At 43.1% G+C, this 15,335-nt stretch overlaps 1 protein-coding gene across 2 annotated transcripts in view; it reads left to right on the forward strand.

Moving 5' to 3' along the window:
• Bend7 (BEN domain containing 7) overlaps positions 1–15,335 on the forward strand; it is a 78,800-nt gene that overhangs the window by 15,640 nt on the left and 47,825 nt on the right. For both annotated transcript variants that reach the window (XM_055593834.1, XM_055593835.1), the window contains exons 2-4: positions 7,051–7,353; positions 10,853–10,975; positions 14,363–14,631. In XM_055593834.1, coding sequence (XP_055449809.1) covers positions 7,062–7,353; positions 10,853–10,975; positions 14,363–14,631 — 684 coding nt within the window. In that variant the 5' untranslated portion in view covers positions 7,051–7,061. The remainder of the gene's footprint in view (positions 1–7,050; positions 7,354–10,852; positions 10,976–14,362; positions 14,632–15,335) is intronic.

Here is a 15,335-nt window from a genome sequence, read left to right on the forward strand (position 1 = left end):
GACCATGTTTTGCTGAGTTGCATGCCCCTGGTAAGCACACCCCATCCTCACTCCCACCCTCACCCTCATCCTCACCCTCACCCCTGCCAAGGGGTGCCTGTTGAGACCTTTACAATATTTGCATGGTAATATGAGTCTGGAATGAGGTGCTAATCTTAAATCCTCTCACAGGGAGAGCCTACTTCAAATTCCTTTTCTTCCAGTTCATTGGCTGAGATTTGTGGTGAGGAAAGCTGCACCATAGGCGTGAAGAGCCTATGTCCCTTCCGCCCTTTCCTTGTGGCTAGCATTTGACAACTCATAGCTCGTCTTTCACTATGATGTGGTTCCACACCAGCCTATGCAAGCTTCGGAGAGGAAATATTCTAGACCATTGGTACAATCCTGGCCAGCATACTATTCCCCACTGATAAGCTTAACTTTTTTGTGTGTTTACTTTAACATGCCATTACCTAAAAAATGCAAGGAGTTTAAAGCATGTGTTTAAAAAGTACTCTGCCGGTGTTGTGCAACCATCGACACTATCTGAACATTTTCATCAGACCCAACAGAAAAGTCTTCTCATTGTTTCCTCTTGTGCAGAGGCTCCCCCTCTCTGACGCTAGATTTATGAACTGGAAAAGCCAGCCCTTTCAGACCATCTGTTGCCTACCCAGCAGCCTGGAAGCTATTTTTTCAGTCTGCTTTTTTCCTTGTTGATAAAGAACAGTGTCCTACTCATAACACCATAGTATAGTTGAAGATAATTAAATCACTCAGTAACTATGTATTTCTTAAGTGAAACAACCCAACTCCGTTAGCCTTTTCTTTGCTTCTTTTAATCATTTTTGTTGGTTTTTGTTTGTTTTTTTTTTTTTTTCATTATCTCAAGCTTCTCCACAGCCTCTTTAAAGCAAAACTGGATGTGGTAGTGTAATAAAAACCTAACCAACAGTGAGCATAGAAAGATTATAACCAGCTTCCCCTGATTCCGTCCCTGCGTCCCTGCGTCCTAATCCCTTATGTCCCAGTGTGGGTAGATTTTATACTGGGACAAGGAGAGTGAGGAGTGGAACTGTTAAGTGCCTCGGGGATTGGGGATTCAGAGCGAATAGGTTTCGCTCACCTTCTAGCTTAGAAACACGTGTAGTCATACCTCCATTAATGTTTAACTGCGTGCTTTGCACTGTCTCCGTTCTGTCATGCATTGAGACGCTCTCCTATGTCCCTATAACGTGTCCAGCAGTCTTTGGAACTGATGGTGGCCCTCAGAAGTCCTGTCCAGAGGGGACAGCCACCTGAGGAACTAGTACTGAAGTTTTGCCTCCTTGTCAACCATGGTTACCTTTCCAGGTGCCTACTTGTTATCTGACCATAAAAACAGGGTTCTTAGGGCTGTGGCATAGCTCAGTGATAGAGCCAGCGCGAAGGCTGTAGCTTCAGCCCTCAGCACTACAAATAAGCAGGTAAGGCTCAGTGTGTTCTCAGATCTTTGTAGCTTTCCTTTTGTAATTCTCTGGCTGCTGTTACTATCCATTCAGGTCACACGAGCTAGGAACCTTGAAGTCATCTGTCACTGACTTTTCTTTGCTGTCCCTCCCAGGACTCAGCCACCAAACCCTCCTGATTAAACTTCTTCAGTGTCTTCTTTCCTCTTCCCACTCCTAACTGCATTAAAAACATCTCCCTATCTAATCTTTTAGCAATACTCACCCAGATTTCCCTCCACACGGGAGTTTCTCCAGCACTTTTCCAAACTGTTTTTCTAAAGGACTTACCTGATTATTTCTTATCTTTAAAAAGACAGTGAATTTAAGTTATGTAGTACAGTAACTCATTGTATCCAGAGGAAAATTCTTCCTTGGCCTGTCATGTAAGGCCGCTGGTGAGATGATGGCCTCACTGTGCCTTTCCTCACCTGCCCTGTCTTTGGCAATATGACACTCCTGCACACGGAGCTGCTGCTCAAGAAGTCTGAATGATGGTGCATGTCTGAGGGCGTCTTTCTGAGGCTAGAAGAGGGCAGCATCAAGAGCCAGTGGAATGCCAGCTCCGCTTTCCCAACCTGATGAGATGGAGAGAATGAATAACTTCAACCCTGGGGCTGCAAAAAGAGCAGCCTCTTCAGGGGAGAACCATGTTCTAGCTTCGGGGAGGAAACCGAAGATGTCTCTGCAAATAGCCAGGAAGTTTGCTAGCTAGACGCAGAAGGGAAGGAACCATAGGGCCTGGGAGAATTGGGAACATTTTTTCAGAGCAACAAATCAATACAAAAGGATTTGGGTAAAGACATTAAGGAATTTGGAGGGGAGTGTCTTTCCGTTTGTGCCTGGTGATCTTTGTATCTCTGAGACCCTGATAAATGTCTGTTGAATAATTTATGTGACTACCCTTTCACTCTGTGTTATTAATATATTACTTGTTTACTACCTCTGTGTGACATCTATTTCCACTAGGCCTCTTTCTGTTTTATAAAACCACCACTCCTTCAATTTCTTAAGAAAGGCCTGGGGAATGTTTACTGTACTGTACACTAGCACCTGGTGCTCTGTAGTGCGAATGTCTGGGCCTTCATGAGAGAGTAAGACACATGGAGATGACATATTATCTTTTTCTTGTAGCACCAGACTAAATAATGATGTCCTGTCAGGTATAACCTGGCCAGATTACAAGGGCTTCTGTGTGGGGACCGCCGTTCGTACTCTTACTTATCACATCATGCATCACATGAATTCTTTATGTGAAGGAACGGGATCTAACAGAGCCTGGGCATCCCAGCCTACAGGGTGTTCTTTTCTCCCTCCGTTACTCTCCACCTGACTTTGTTTGGAGTCTCTTATGGAAACTGGAACCTACTAACCCAGCTACACTGGCTTACGAGTAGGCTCCACGGGCCCACCTGTCTCCCTCCCCTCCCAGGAGTCACAGGTGCACACTGCAATGCTCAGCTTTTGTCCAGATGCTGGGGATCTGAACTCAGGGCCTCATGCATGGCAAAGACTTTTCTGACTGAGCCGTCTCCCGAGCTCCAGTTACTACGCTCTTGAAAGGAATTAAAGTATGGTTGTTTCACCAATAGGACAGACAGATGGCATCGCTCAACTAGAAGATTATTCCTTTCATTTGTCTTTCTTAAGTGGAGTTGAGTGTAAGTGAAGATAGATGGGAGCTTGGAAAGATATCAGGAATGCAAAGGTTTCCATATAGAATCTTGTTTCTCCAAATAGTACCTTGCTCTTGATACCTTGTTTCCCTCAAACCTATGCACAGAAAAGACACTGACTCATTAGACACAGGAAGATGAGAAGTCAACCAGTACCTTCATCTCAACCAAAAAGAATCCACTATGATAAATTAGGCCCTGTTATCTGAAGGCACATGTCGCCTTCAGAGCATTCGATGTTTAATTAACTAATATTTCAGAAGCTGTGACTAGCTTGAGCCCTTTCTGGACTGCTTCTGCACCCCCTTAGGTTATCTAGCACAGTTCTGAAGTAAACCTTTATAATTCAAGAAACTAAGATAACAGTGTAATAATAGTCAGCGGCAAGTCAGTACAGTTAAGAAGTGAATCCAGGTCTCTGGAAGATCATGCAAATCTACCTGTTCCACCAACTCACACCTGCTGTCTGGGTGTGTGGGCCTCAGCCCATCTGTCTGCCCCCAGGTTCTGTAGATTGAGTCAGCATTTTTGTGGTGTCTGCTCCAGCCTTCAGGCCTCATTTCTGACCTTCTGCCCCATCTGTCCTGAATGTGCAAGCAAAGCTCTTTCCCTCTCTCTCTGCCGCCCATCCAAGAGTCCCAGGGTTTTCCTTCACCTAAGGCAATTGCCTTAGTTTCTTCCCACTTTTCCGGATACAGGGAATATACTCCTAAACAACTGTCCACTAAGGAGCCCAACCTGATTCTTCTAAGGAAACTCCCTCAACCAATCCTTTTCCAGCCTTCCTTGTTCTCTACTTGTTTCAGAAGAGAGTTCTGCAATTCTGTGCAGTTTCCTAGTTTCTGCTCTTTAAAATGACCTGCCTAGACCTCAAGCTGGCTTCCTTCACAGCTCCACTGCTTTTGCCGTCCCCTTCCAGTTCTGGTTTTCATTTAGCTCAGTTTTGCCCTTTGTTTTGACCTTTGTAGAGGCTGCTTGCTACCAGGTTCTTCCTTCCTGTATACTTGTCACCTTTTCTTCTTTCTTTCTTTCTTTCTTTCTTTCTTTCTTTCTTTCTTTCTTTCTTTCTTTCTTTCTTTTTTCTTCCTTCCTTCCTTCCTTTCCTCTTTCCTTTCTTTCTTTTTTTCTTTCTTTCCCTTTCTTTCTCTCTCTCTTTTTTCTTAGCTTGCTTAGTATTCTGGGCATCAACACAACCAAAGTTATGTAAAACAAACAAACAAACAAAAAAACCCTTCAGTTATATTTTTGGTCTTAATCCTCACAGGCCCAAATTCTAGAACTGTGAAACTAAATTATGACAAAGCATCTTTGCCCTTAGAACGTTCCAGAATCCTCGTGACTTTTCTTGTTTTCTTGATTTTTCTCTCTTTTTTCCTAATGGTAGCACCTTATCATACATCCTTATCTTCCAAACAGTGAACCTTGGTCAAAAAGCATCTGTCTTCCTGTTATGTATAGGGTTAGTGAAGAAAGGTGGCCCCTCACTGGGTCAAGAGCTTGTTAGCTTGGCTGAGGTCAGCTCTTTCCAGGGAGCCATAGGTGAGAGCAAAGACGGCACCTAGCCTGTGCCAGTGAAGAACCAGCCAGCACAACTTTGGTTGTTCCATGGCCAGTCTGGCTAAGGGTTCAAGAGTGGAAACAGGAGAAAGATGCTTCCTCCTGCTGGCCCTGTGCTGTTAGCTGGCCAGGAAAGCCAGGGTCTGATGCTGAGAGTCACACTACATCTGCCAAGAGGCTACTTTCAGAATTCCCCTGGGAGCTCGTCCAGACACACCCTGCTCTGTAGACATCGTGAGAACAGTATAAATTTTGTTCACTGTGCATTATTTAAATCATGCTTGGTCATTCATTCTCATAAAACATAGAATGTGATTTTTTGTTTTTGGATTATAACTTTGCTGGTGTCTAAAATAGAAAAAAAAAAAGGTTATTGCCAATTAAGGTATTTCTCTTATCAATCACATGGTAACACAAAATAACATAAATTTATGAATGTTTTCTCCTGCATTCTGTTCTATATGAAAGACCGAATTAATATTTTATTACTGTCTTTAAACAGAGGGGCTAGGTGCTCTTGGCAGTAGAGCACATGTTTAGCATGAATTGGTCCCCAGACTCCACCCCCCCAATATTTGAAGGTACTCATTTCAGAATAGCTTATAAAATCTTTTTCCATAATAGGTGGTAATAAAATACATTAATAAACTGACTGTCTTAACTGGATACTACAAAGTACATAAGTTTTTATGCAACTACCAGGTTCTGCCTGAAAAATCTGGTTTATATGATGCTAAGTTCATTAAAATGTCATTATGTGTTTATTTGTAATACTACATCTTTCCTAACAGTCTCTTCCATCTCTTTCTTCTCACACTTTAATGTGAGAAGATATTTATTTAGATATATATTTAGATATTTATTAGGGTGACTGCATGGCTATGTGTACATTATATAGAATAAGAGTGTCGATGCATAGATTAGAGGGAAGCCCGTGTCATCTCGAAGATGATGCTTGTTACTGTACAGCTTAAGGTAACATAGGGCTGGGAGGCAGCACAATGGGGTAGCTCACATCCAGCATGGAACAGGCGCTGGGCTTAACCTCCAGCATCAGGACACAAGAGAAGACAGTGTTTGTAATAGCTTCCAATATCTGTACAGCTGTGTAGTTATCTTTAGTAGTGTTTATTAAAATATAGGTACAGCATAGAGATACCTTAGTGTTTTGTTTTGTTTCATTTGGGGTGGGGGCCAGGGTTTCGGGTAACCTAGGCCGGCCTAGGATCACACTGCTGACCAAGCTGGCCTCGAATACACTGAGATCTACTGCCTTTGATTCCTGAGTGCTGGGATTAAAGGCGTACAGCGCCACACCAGCTGAAGAGCCTTGGTTTAAAAAAAAAAAAAAAAAATTAACATACCCTGAGGGAAAATTCTTATAAAAGAAATTGAAATTTAAAAAACAACAACAAAAACAGATCTGGAGACTGGTTGCGCAATAATAGAAATATATGTGACTGAACTTAAGAAACCTTCAAGGTTAGTCATGATGGTGAATTTTAGAACATCCCCATTTTCTTCATCATCACAAGGGAAGTCAACAGAAGTGACGTGAAGCTTAGAAGCACGAAGTTCAGAGTGGGCACTGTAAGGGATGTGCAGTGGATTGGGGTTGGAGGGGTCCAGCGTGGTGACTCTGCTTTCCAGCAGAGGGTGGAGCAGAGAGGCCGCCCTTCCCTTCTCATGCTGATACAGCCCATGTCTCCAGTGAGCAGTAATCAAAGCAACAGCCCCATCAGGACACCAGGAAACAGACATCCCCTGCTTGCCATGCTGCCCTCGGTGCCCCTGTGTCCGTCGTCTCTGTGAAGGCAAGGTTGCCATCAACAGTGTACCATCCTGGAAAATGCCTGCCTTAAAGAGCTCCACTTCCAACATTCTTTGCTTTGGCATCTGCTCACTGAGGCTGACAGTGGAGGGGGCAAGGCAGTCAGTCACTGGTTACCTACCTGCCATCCATTTCAGTTACACATGGGGCTGTGGCTGAGCTGATGACTCTCACCTGCTGGTCCCATCTTTGCTCCTCTGTCACAGCTTTCTTTTCTTTTTTTTTCCTAACGAACACTCACTCATAAAATATGTCCAAAGAGGAAATTGGAAGTTGGTTTCTGATCATGCACTAAAGAAAGCTTGGAAATGATTTAAATGAGATGTGTCAGGACTGTGATCTTTAGGTCATAGCCAGTTTTCCTTCCCTTAAGCTTTGTGAATTATGTCAGAGTATGGAGTCAGTATTCTTTCCCATTTCCAAAGAGGGCTCTTTTCATTGGAGGTTATGGTGGTGGATTATTCGTGTTCTGTTTTCTTGTGTTAAGTTGTAGTGCTAACTTTGACCCTGTTTCCATTAGGAGATGAAAGCATGGAAATTAAAAAACAAATTACAGGGATGAGAAGATTACTGAATGACAGCACGGGGAGGATATACCAACGTGTTGGCAAAGAAGGAGAAAAACTGAAAGAAGAGCCCCAGGATCTGGATTTAGTCTGGCCTCAGCGTTTGAACTCCTCTGCCGAGGCTCCACGGGGCCTCCACCCTCCCTCACGTGGGGCATGGAATGAATTACCATCCCAAGGCGGGCAGTTCTCAGGGCAGTATGGTACACGTTCTAGAACCTTCCAGAATCAGCCCCACGCCTCTGCAAGTTCCAATGGTATGATTATCCAACAGTATTCGGAATATCCTTGTGGGCAGGTACCCTGGCTTTTTTGCTCCCAAGTACTGAGTTTGTTCTTTGAGGTCAGTCTGTGAAACCCTCCCTTGGTTGCCTCCCTTAGAATCACTGGGTTCTGTTTTTGTGTATGGTACTGAGGCTCAACTATTCACCAGCAGCTCCACTCCCTCGCTGTGTTATTTTAAAATGGCAGAAGGGGAAGACATAAAGAAGTCTAAGTGTGGAGCAGCTCCAGAGCTAAGAGTGAGGAAAGTCAGTGGGTCAGTGATAAATAAAAGCAGGTTCCTAGTAGAGACTTCATGAAGTCAGAATTGTTGTCCGCCAGTGGACACTGTCACCAGAGGCTAGACATGAGTGCAGAAGCAGCTGCCTTTAGCACTAACGGAAGCTCCCTGGCCGTGTGTCACTAATGCATGCTCTTTCTTACTCCTTCACTTCACTTCGTCATCAGGAGAGCCCGTTAGAGAGAGTCCTCACAACTTGCCTTCTGTACAGTTCTTTCCTCTACCCCCATTCCAATGCTGAAACTGATGCAGAGGAGTGTTCCTTTAGAGCAGTGGCTCTCAACCTGCGCGGCACAATCCTTTGGGGGTTGACTGATCCTTTCACCAGAGTCTCATAAGACTATTGTGAAACACAGATATATATATATATACTACAGTTCATAACATTAGCAAAATTATAGTTATGAAGTAGCAACGAAAATAATTTTGTGGTTGGGGATCACCACAATGCAAAGAATGGTATTAAAGGGTCATAGCATTAGGAAGGTTGAAGACCACGGCTTTAAAGTCAAATTTCTTTAAAATCCCTGACTGTGAAGTGTGTGTGTGTGGGGGGGGGGGGTGAAGTCTTTTCAAAGCTTAAGGGAAAGAATTGATGCTTTTCTTGGTAATATTAATTTTCCATCCAGTGACACTGGATGTTGTTTGGTTTATAAATTATGCATGGATGTACAGATCTATAGTTTTCATAAAGAACAAAGGGGGGAAAAAGGCTTTTCAGGTTCCTTGAAAAGTTAAGGGTTTCCTTCCCTGCATTTTCATTTTATGATATCCTTTGGTAAAAAGAAAATGTTTTGTTTTGTTTTTTCTTAAATACAATTCACAGTAACCAGTTCAGGGGACTGAGAAGCCATCCTGGGACACTGATGAAACAATAAGGGACCCTAGAGATGGATGGTGTCTTCTCTTCCTCTCAGTATTACATGGCAAGTGTCAGGTTCACTGGCTGGCAGGCTTCCAGGTTAGGGGGAGGTTGCTCTCTAAAGGCTTCTCCATAAAAATAAGAAGTCAGTTCTCTTTAAAATTGGAAAATGATTTATAATGAGCTGAGAAGGACTAGTTTTGTCCTCTAAAAAAACCATAAAGATAGAGCTCAGATTAGTGCCTAAGGATATTCGGTAAAGCCCTCTTAACTCTACCTCAGTAAGAAAAAGGGGGGCCTCTGGGTAGATAGTGAGCGTGATCCTCCCACATCAGTAATTTGGGGGTGACATATTTCGACTCACCAATATACAAGAATGTTAGATTTACTTTAGAAACTGTTACCTATATTAAAAATTACAAAAATTTCTCCAGATCAGTGTCAAAATAGATCTTTTGTGTTTATTGCTTGCATCAGTTTAGTAAAATTACATTATGCAAATGTCTGAAGAGAGAGTTGAGTAGTTAAAGCGTCGGTCACGTAGTGTGGAAGCCTGAGTTCAGTTCTCAGTGCCCACAGAAAACTCAGGTACAGCTTTTGTAATCACAGCACCAGCAGCGCGAAGCGAGAATGAGTGTGCTGGCCAGTCAGTCTAACCAGATCTGTGTGCTCCAAGTTCCCTGAGAGACCCTGTCCTTCAAGAAAGACACCTGACATCAACCGCTGCCCTCCACACACACCTGTGCACACCGACATGATTACACCATGCACACACAGACACACAAAATGTAGTATACAGTTGATCCTTGAATAACGTATGCTACAATTATGCACATCTGCTTAAGGAAGCTAGTTTGTAGAGATTTGGAACAGTTTGTGCAAATCCTTAGGTGGACCCCAGAGCCTAGAAATAAGTGCAAAAAATGTGAAAGTTAGACATGTCAATGCATAAAATATGTCTATAATATCATTTATTATTTATCAATATAATTTACTACCAAAATACATACACTTCTTTTTAAAAAATCAAGATTTATTAGAACTTAGACGCACAAACACTTATAGACTGTGCGTGATGTCGTGTGCAGTTAGGAGAAATTTAAGCAAATGTAAACTTTTCAACTGCCCCCTGTTCCCACTGTGTTAAAAGTGAAGCAGGACCATCAGCTTCACTTGGGACTGTGCCCTGCCCATCTCCACAGTCACTCAGGGATTCCCCTGGATCCTTGAGTCACCCCTGCGGCTGCCCTGTGTGTCTCTGGGATGGCTGGTGACTGTAAGGTTGAATTAGCTCACTTTGCTTCCATCTGAGTGTTAATACTTGCGCTGCTCCGGAAGTTGGCCTTTAACCCTTCTGCGGTTTTGCTGTGGTAAACACTAGTATGTACAAACAATGAGTGTGACAGGAGTTGGCTTATATCCAACGTAATGTAACCATTGTAGCAAAACCTTTCACTTGCTCTCACCTGTCTGCCAGAAACTTAAGAGGCAGCTGCCGCTTAGGTTCCCTGTTCCTGGAACTAACCTGGTAACTAACCTGGGGCCAGAGGGGCTCAGCTACTGGAGCTTTTTTCCAGATGTTCTAGTTCTAGGTCCAAATGTTTTAATTCGTGGACAGTGGGGAAATACTTTTCATATATAGGAGAAACCAAAGAGAATAGCTCTGTTAAGGAAAATAAATTAAATTTAAGCAATGAGAGGGAGACTGGTGACAGGGATTATAAGAAGCAGGGTCAAGAAAAGAGGGATTATTCTTTATGAAGAAAAGCAAGCTACAGACACCTCCAATCCACCGGGCAAAATGCTGTCCTCTCCCCACCCCAGCTGCAGAGTATTTTAGACGTTTCTGGAATCCACAGCTCTTCTTGTGAAACTGGTTTTTGTTAGGCTGGTTTAAGTTTTGATATGAAGCCCCATAGCATACACACCGGCAGTGGTCCTGTCAGGCTGCTGGAGAGCTGGAACTTACCTGCTTTGGCTTTTGCTGTCTGAGAGAGTAGCATGAGTGTTTATGGTGACTGGCGTTGTTACTCGGGAGGAAGGAGCCCCACAGCAGCCGGGCATGCCTTGGGAATGCATCATGTGCCCACGTTCACACAGACCCTGCTACCTGTGACACAGCATACACCCTGCAAACAGAGGCCTGGATAATTAGATAAAGTCAGACCCCCAAATTTAGGTTGTGAAAATTACAGGGTACATTTTCTCCTGGCACAGTTTGATGATAATTGTACATACTTCAGAATCCTGTCGAGGTACATTTTTTTTCCTTTTCTTTATAATTATTTTTTGCATGCTTTGGGAGTATAGCATTCTTTTCTTTCATGCTCAGGAGAACTCCCAGGGGTGAATTCGTCGGTTGGATCCAACTGCTGTACTTGTAACTGCCAGTCAACGTTGCAGGCCATTCTCCAAGAACTCAAGACCATGAGGAAATTAATGCAGTTTCAAGCAGGTACAAAGATCAGCCCTCCAAGCACATGCTTTGGTGGTGAACATGTTTCTGACATCTTCGGTTGTGTGCGTTGTCCTGTTGTTCCGCTCTCCTCCCTACCTTGCTGTCTTGCTGTGCCTTTTCCAGTTTCATTTTCTCTACTTTTTCAACAACCTGTGATTTTTGTCTTATTTTGGGATTTAGCAAATCAAACAATTTTTGTTATTGCCCCTAATGCTGCTGTTGGGCTTATGCACGTGAACTCAATATACTTCATCACACTCTTTCCTGGTCCTTCACAAACGCTAGTTAATTAAATTTTGGAATACCTTATGTGAAAGAGCCCTTCAGGAAATGCAGGGTTCCCTGCTGAAGACACTCAAGGACACAAGCAAATGAGAACTGGCGAGCCACAGGCTTGGCCTGTGACTTTCTGCTTGCACTAGGATGTAGATGAACAGACATACCTGCCTCTGTCTGCTTCCTTCACTGGACTCCTTTTGTTCTCTTTGTTCTTAGGGAACATGAACAACCCAACAGGGCATGTAGAGGTGGGGATTGGACTCTCAGTTTTTCACTCTCTAGATGGACGAGTTTTAGGCCTCTCATTCTCATCTGTGAATGGAGTATTAATATCTAACCCACAGGGTTGTTTTTAAATGAGAAGGAGATAGCCACAGTAAATGAGATTTGTAAAGCAGAATGCACACACACACACACACACACACACACACATGCACACACATGCACACATACACTCTTCAGTAAGGGGCCTACAGCACTTTGTAGAAGTTTTGGAAGTCAGGGTGTTTGTTTAGTGGCTCATTTTCTAATCTTCACAATTAGTAAGGAAACTGGAATTTTCATTTGGTTACATATGCAAAAACCAACAAATACCTCCAGACAGCAAAAGCTGCTTATTGATGTTAGTGTGGTAAAGTAGGAACGCAGCCAGTGCTGTGGTAATGGGCCTTCTGACCCTTCATCATGGGAGTGTTCTTGAAGTCATCACTCAGAAAATGGACTTGGTGCCAGACGGCGCATTCTAGTAAAATCCTCACATTCAGTGATGTGGTTTTGATACAAAAAAGCTTAATACTTAGACACATCAGTCACCCACAATCAAATTCTTAAAGAAAGCAAAAAGATTTCTAAGAAACATCTTTTTAAGGACCAAACTTTGTCTTATCCCAAGACAAAAACAGGCATTTTGTCAAGTCAGTAAGCAAACAGACTCACCTTATTCCACTATGATAATCTGCGTTTTTACTAAACTGGCAAAGGTTGCCATCGCCTACATAATGGGCTCAGCGGAAAGGTTACTTTATTCTGATAGATGCTGTTCACTGCGGGAGAATTTGTTAGCACTTAGGGAAATATGCATATGAAATTGTAATGATTTATTTTGTTACTTTAAGCTCCTTACTACTGAAATGGCAAATTGCACCCATGTAAATCCTTGACTGGGGCCTTTTTAGAATCTATTAAGTAAATGCCATTTTGTCACCATGTTTTCTCTTCCGAACCTTTGCAGATTAGTGAGGCAGATGATTCCAGAGCTATGGAGAACAAAAAGGATAACCCGAATAACTCTCCTTTAATTTTATCAAACTTAAAAAGATCATGTTGTGTGGACAGATTTACCTACGGACTGTTGCCCATGAGACTTAAATTTAAATTGTATTTTGAAAGCTTCACCATTATTTTATAGGAAGACAAGGACTAATACCAGTTGGTAAGATCTGAATACAGGAAAACTGGGCTCTTTCAAGACTTGCAGGAGACGCAAGACTAGATAGCCTCTTGTCTGGACACCAAAGACATTTAAAAGAGTAAGGGTGGAAATGGCCTGGGGGCTGCAGCCTAGCTCCTCCTGCTCATGGTTTCTGGAGTCCATTTGACCCTGGGGACAGGACAGGCTAGCCTGGGGTTAGAATGCATCTGGCTGGAATGTCTGGGGAAACCTTGCAATGATATTGATGCCCTGGACCCACCCCTTGACATTTTGACCTTCTAAATCCAGAACAGATTATTAAGGCACTGGAGTCCTTTTCAGAATGCCCCACTGATTCTCATGTGTAGATCTAGAACTGATCACCACATGGATGGTTAAACAATGCCGCTACCCGGCGGGTTGCTTCCAAGACTTGGAAATTTCCTCTTAGTGCCGAGATAAAAAATACTTGGATCAGTATAAATATTCTTGATTTTCATACTGATTGCAACTAAGTAAGAGGAAGTAGTCTGTGTTGATGTGCATTTAAAGATTTAATTTTCGTTTATTACATTGTATTATTACATTGTATTCTGTTGTATTATTATACAACAGAAAGGTTTCTTTCTGTTGTAAATAAAAAAAAAAAAGAAAAGAAAGGCAGGGGGGCAGATGGAGAGATGTCTCAGTGGTTAGGAGCACTGTCTGCTCTTCCAAAGGACCTGGGTTCAATTCCCAGCACCCACATGGCAGTTCACAACTGTTTGTAACTCCAGTTGTAAGGGATTTGAAACCCTCACACCAATGCACATAAAATAAAATAAACTTTTTTTTTAAAAAAAAGAGAGTCATGTCTGTGGTCTTATTTAGGAAGCCATGTTGATAGATGAGGATTTGATGCAAATTGAAGCCATATTTTCCCATTTCCCATTGCATCAGAGTGTTGATAAATGCTCCTCAGAGTGCACCTGTGAAAGACAGACTTGTAATCCTGGACTCTTTTTAAGTACGTGTTCAGCGTGAGTACTTGGTCACTGCGCTATTTGAATATCTGCTGGTTTATTTGACTCATTCAGAACCATGTCATTCCTATTTGTCCTAGTGAGGTCTAGAGAAGTAGGTAACCTAGTAAGACACCGCGGGACGCCGTGTGTGGAGCAGAGAATCCCCGATGAGGAAAGAGGTGACCTGGCAAGATTAAATGAGTAATGCAACTTTCCTGTGTCCTTACCCGGCCCTGTTCTGGATAGAGTCCTTCTGGACTGTTTCTTTCAACCAGTCTTGCTCAAATGATCATCATTCTGGCCCTTGTGGACTGTAACTGGTCAGCTGTACTCCCAGAAACATTAGGGTTTTTCCTGGGATGGGCTTAACAGAGAGGGTGAGCATCTGTGCCTGAGTTTAAGTTCTGCAGTTCTTGTTTAAACCTGTCACCTGATTCATGAAGCCATGTTTTCTCATAGCTCTTAGCCCTTTCCTTCCATGGAAGCCAGGGTGCTATATTGGCCCGGTGATGCAGTGTGCTCAGAGTGCATTTCTCCTGGGTGACGCTCTGCTGTTAGGACTTTGAAGTGCAGAGTGAGAAGGATCTACCTGTGCTTCATCAGTGTCCATTTGTAAATCATAGACACAGGCCGGGGTAGGTGTTCCTCAGATACAAGTGCCTGTACCATGTTTGTGTTTATTGTCCACAGTTGGAACTCAAAACAGACAACAACCCCCAATTTCCCTTATATGCTCCCAGCGAACCGCTGTCTCACGCAAGAGAAATAAAAAGAAAAAAGTGCTCCCGAAGACTGCGGAACCCGTGACTATGAAACCAAAGCCCAGTCCATTGGAAATGGAGAAGCAGCCAGCAGCCGTGGCCACAAGGCCACCTGGTCTCCAAGCCGCAGAGCACACCTCCACTGAGGAGAGCCACGCCCTGGGATTTGGCATTGTTCTTGAATCGCCTTCCTCAGATGTAAGTTGTTGTCTTCTGGCTGCCAACCTGGTTGATAGACGTTTCAGGGACCCCACATTCTTAAGACACTTCCCAGTTAGCCAGCTCTGCCCCAACGAAGTAAAGAAACTTGGAGGAATGTGTGTGGGAAAGAAGAGGGGAAGAGTTAGAATCTCCTTGCCAGCGGTTTCCTTCTCTGAAAAACGTATGCCTTCCTTAGTCAAAGACATTCCATTCCTTGTCTCTGAAAGTCGAAGGGTGTTGTAAATAATCTGCTCACTAATTTCTCCAAGATTTTAAATTTCCAAGTGACAGTTTTCCATTTCCTCAGTATAGAAAACTAGGAGAACATAATTAAGTCCTTTGTAGATGAGCATAGATGAACAGAAGCAGAGAGAGAAGGTCACACCTTTGTGGAAACACAAACTAAGAATAAAAAGAGCAGTGGTGCTAATTCTGCTTTATAGATGCAAGCCACACTGCTAATTAGGTGGCGGTGCCGTGCCATTTACTCTGTGTAATGATAGGTTAACGCTCCGCAAAGGTTGGCTATTTTAATATCATAGCGAGAATGTTGTTGCGGCCTGGGATGGTAGATTGCGTCTGAGATCTCTGTCTGACTTGCTGTTTTATATTCATAGGGCCGTAAACGAATTTCTGTCACCGTGTGCTGAATTTGCAGCTGCGTGCTCTATTTACAATATCTTTATCGAAAGTACATTTAC

The sequence above is a fragment of the Psammomys obesus genome, unplaced genomic scaffold (genome assembly GCF_907164565.1).
Source record: "Psammomys obesus unplaced genomic scaffold, mPsaObe1.curated_primary_1811, whole genome shotgun sequence".
Taxonomy (NCBI): domain Eukaryota; kingdom Metazoa; phylum Chordata; class Mammalia; order Rodentia; family Muridae; genus Psammomys; species Psammomys obesus.